Source organism: Balaenoptera musculus, chromosome X, assembly GCF_009873245.2.
Source record: "Balaenoptera musculus isolate JJ_BM4_2016_0621 chromosome X, mBalMus1.pri.v3, whole genome shotgun sequence".
Classification (NCBI taxonomy): domain Eukaryota; kingdom Metazoa; phylum Chordata; class Mammalia; order Artiodactyla; family Balaenopteridae; genus Balaenoptera; species Balaenoptera musculus.
Genome location: NC_045806.1, coordinates 35,459,487 through 35,462,824, shown reverse-complemented (window position 1 = coordinate 35,462,824; position 3,338 = coordinate 35,459,487). Strand labels below are relative to the sequence as shown.

The window sequence follows — 3,338 nt, the reverse complement described above, 5'->3', positions numbered from 1 at the left end:
TTCCACTCATGTAAGAGCAAAGGGGGAAAATCCTTTAAAATTTTAATAAAAATCTCGATAAAGGTTATGATTCATTTCAGAACTGCTTTTTATTAACGTATGATAGTCTGAACTATCTAAAATATTATGAGCTACCACCTATCTTCCAGAGACTTCTTTCCTGCTTCTCAAACCCATCCTCTGTAATATATGCATGTTTGTAATGACCACAAAACTGTAAACTGAGCATTTTGTGACATCTCTTGGGGAAGGTGGGCTATGACCTTACATGATTTATTACTTCCTACTGAGTTTCAGGAAGGCAGGAGAATTTTTATTTCAGAGCCACGTGTGGTAGCCAGTCTCCAAGATGGCCCCCAATGATCCCTGCCTCCTGCTATTCCCACCCTTGTGTTGTCCTCCCACAGCATACCAAGGTTGGTCCATGTGACCAAGAGAACACAGCTGAAGTGATGGTATGTCACTTCCCAGATTAAGCTATAAAAGACTATGGCTTCCATCTTGGGCTTTCTCTCTCTGGGGGAAGCCATGTTGTGAGCAGCCCTATGGCCCACATGACAAGGAACTGAAGCCTCCTGCAAACAACCATGTGAGTGAGCTTGGAAGTGGATCCTCCAGCAAGTCTTCAGAGACTGCAGCCCCAGCAGACAGCTGAGAGACCCTAAGGCAGAAGCACCCAACTAGGCCCCTCCCAGATTCCTGGCCCTCCAAAATTATGTGAGATATTTGTCGTTTTAAGTTTTAAGCTAAGTTTGGGGGTGATTCGTTACACAGCAATAGATAACTCATACACTGTCACTTTCCAGGGTTTGTTTTTCCCCCTGTATGCAGAATGTGAAATGCAGAAACTGCCTACAAAGAGGACTTACTGCTTAGATGCCACAGAAGGTAAACTTGTGCCTGTCTTGTCCAAAACCTGATGTCTTCAGAAACTTTCAGAGTTGTTTTCAATATCTTTGCATTTGAAATCTTTAACAAAAGTAGGGTTTTTGATCACATACATTGGGGTTCCCCAGTAGACCACCCTGGAACTTCCCCCATTCTCCAGAGGGAGGGGGGATTGGGGGTCAAATCCTAAAGGGCAGCCTCTGCTGCAGAGGTAATGGCCTTACACCCAAAGCCCCACCTTTCTCTTTTCCCTCCTCATGCTCCCAGGTTTAAGCAAAGTCCTTTAGCACCCATAGGATTCCTAGGGGGATACCCTGGGCTAATACTGTTGACCACTGACCCTCACCCTCACCCCTAGCTAGAGTGCAACACAGGGTGATAGGTTCACCAGCTTTACAAACTGCCAGTTCCCCCATTTTTAGGCATGAGGAAAAGAGGAAAGGATTATGATCTTGTCGTTTTTATTTTCTGTTTACCTAGAATTCAGGGTTGACAGCCACTGACCGCTGAGTTGTTTATTTATCCTGATTCCATTGAAGGTTCTGTCATTGCTCCCGGTCATCAACAGATTCTAGGTTCTCTTGCTAAGTACTCCTTAAAAGTCTGAGCTGGATTTCACTGAATTCATTTAAACCCACTCGGAAGTATTTCCCTCAGTAGAAGTAACCCTTGGAATTTTTTGGCGTACAGACATTGTGGCTTATCTGGCCCGGACACCCAAAACAAGTAACAAAAGCATGTTCCCAAGAGAGCTTAAAAAAAAAAATCAATAAATTAGCTAAGTTGAAGTGTCTTTCATTCAGCCTTCCTCCCCTATATAAACTAACCCTCGAGTTGCATGTTCCGTGTAGAGGAAGACTAGCCAATCTACCCTCACCTTCTAAAAACCATTTTATTTCCCCGTCACGAAATAAACAACACTCAACAGCTTCAGTTCTGTGCTATTTGCCATTTTTTATTAACAGAACTGCGGGTTTCAATCAGATTCGCACTGTTTCAGAGTCAAAACAAAACTTTTTATGGATCTTTTCTTTAGGAAGAACAGTTCAGTGCTTGCAAGCTGCAAAGATTTGATAGGGCCCTCTCAATCATGTTCTGGGGTCAGCGGATCGTAGTCGGTGACCTCCAGGCAGTCGCCGTCAGTCACAGGGTCTTCAGCTGCCGGGGTGGTAGCGGGGGTAGCGGCGGTAGAGCCGGGAGAGGCGACAGAGGCAGCAGCGGCTGTGGCCGCCGTGGCGCCGCCGTAGTGGTAGATCAGATAGCGGCCCCCCTGCATACTCTGCGCCACCACGTTGGTGCCGTGAAACGCCATCAGCAGCAAGTTGCGAGGCTGTACGAGGTAGGCGAAGCGCATGAAGACCATCGAGTAGAAGATGAGCGCCGTCGTCATGCGGCCGCTGATGATGTCCGGCGGCGCCCTCATGTCCTTGAAGGCGGCCAGCGGGAGGCCCCAGTTGGCCACTGGACCCCAGAAGTGCGTGCTGGTCACGTAATCCCGGAACTCCTTGGTCTTCACGATCTCCACCGCCCTCCGCCACAGTGCCGCCACCGCCGCCATGATCGCCGAGCCGTGGGAGCGCCAACGGATGAACAGCCAACCGACAACGAGGTGGAGCGCAGAGCCCGGAACCGTTGATTACCCTGCGGCGGCCGTAAAGCACGCTAGACAGCACGTGCCGCCGTCCTGCGTAGCTTTGGGGGCGGGGGCGCGGTCTCGCCCTCGTGCCTTCGCGTTTCTGCCGTAAAGTGCACCAGATGGCGCGTGCAGCTGTCGTGCCTGTCTTTGGGAACGCGAGGCGCAGCCTCGCCCTCGTGCCTTCGCGTGACTGCCGTAAAGTGTGCATGCGTGTGCTTCTAAGTGAAGGTGGGATTACAGCCTCGTCCTTCGCTCCCCGTCGTGCTGCGGCCACCTGAAAGCTCCTCGCCCAGGGAGGCGAGGGTCCTGCTGACTACTTCTCAGCTACACAGGGGGAAACTCTCTTCTCTCCAGTCTGTGGACAGCGTTGACTAGATGTTGATACAGAATTCTTCAGCCAGGTACAGAATTTTCTTTGCACAATTTGCCCGAGTGTTACTTGCGAAGCGACATCTCACCTCTAAATATTTCAGCATCTGGCTCTTCACAAGGACTTTCTCCTACAAACCACAGTACAATAATCCACTCAGATACTTAACGTTTAGTACTATCATCTAATATGCAGTGCATATTTAAGTGTTACAGTTTTATGGCTGTTTTTTTTCTTTATTGTTGGAGGGGGGAGATCCAGGATCCACTCAAGATTCACATTTAGTTATCATCTCTTTTACATTAATCTAGAAGAGTTCCCCAGCGTTTTTTGTCTTTTGTGACATTGATATTTTTGAAAAGTACAAGTCAGTGTTTTTTTCAGAATGTCCTTAATTTGAATTAGTCTGTTTTCTCTTAATTAAATTTAAGTTGAATGTTTTTT

General features: G+C 48.0%; 1 protein-coding gene across 1 annotated transcript; it reads right to left on the bottom strand.

The window, feature by feature from the left end:
• Nucleotides 1-1,972: 1,972 nt before the first annotated feature.
• On the bottom strand, nt 1,973-2,719 carry MPC1L (mitochondrial pyruvate carrier 1 like). The gene has a single exon (XM_036839263.1). The coding sequence runs from the start codon at nt 2,444-2,446 to the stop codon at nt 1,973-1,975; it is 474 nt and encodes a 157-aa protein (XP_036695158.1). The 5' UTR covers nt 2,447-2,719.
• Nucleotides 2,720-3,338: the final 619 nt, after the last annotated feature.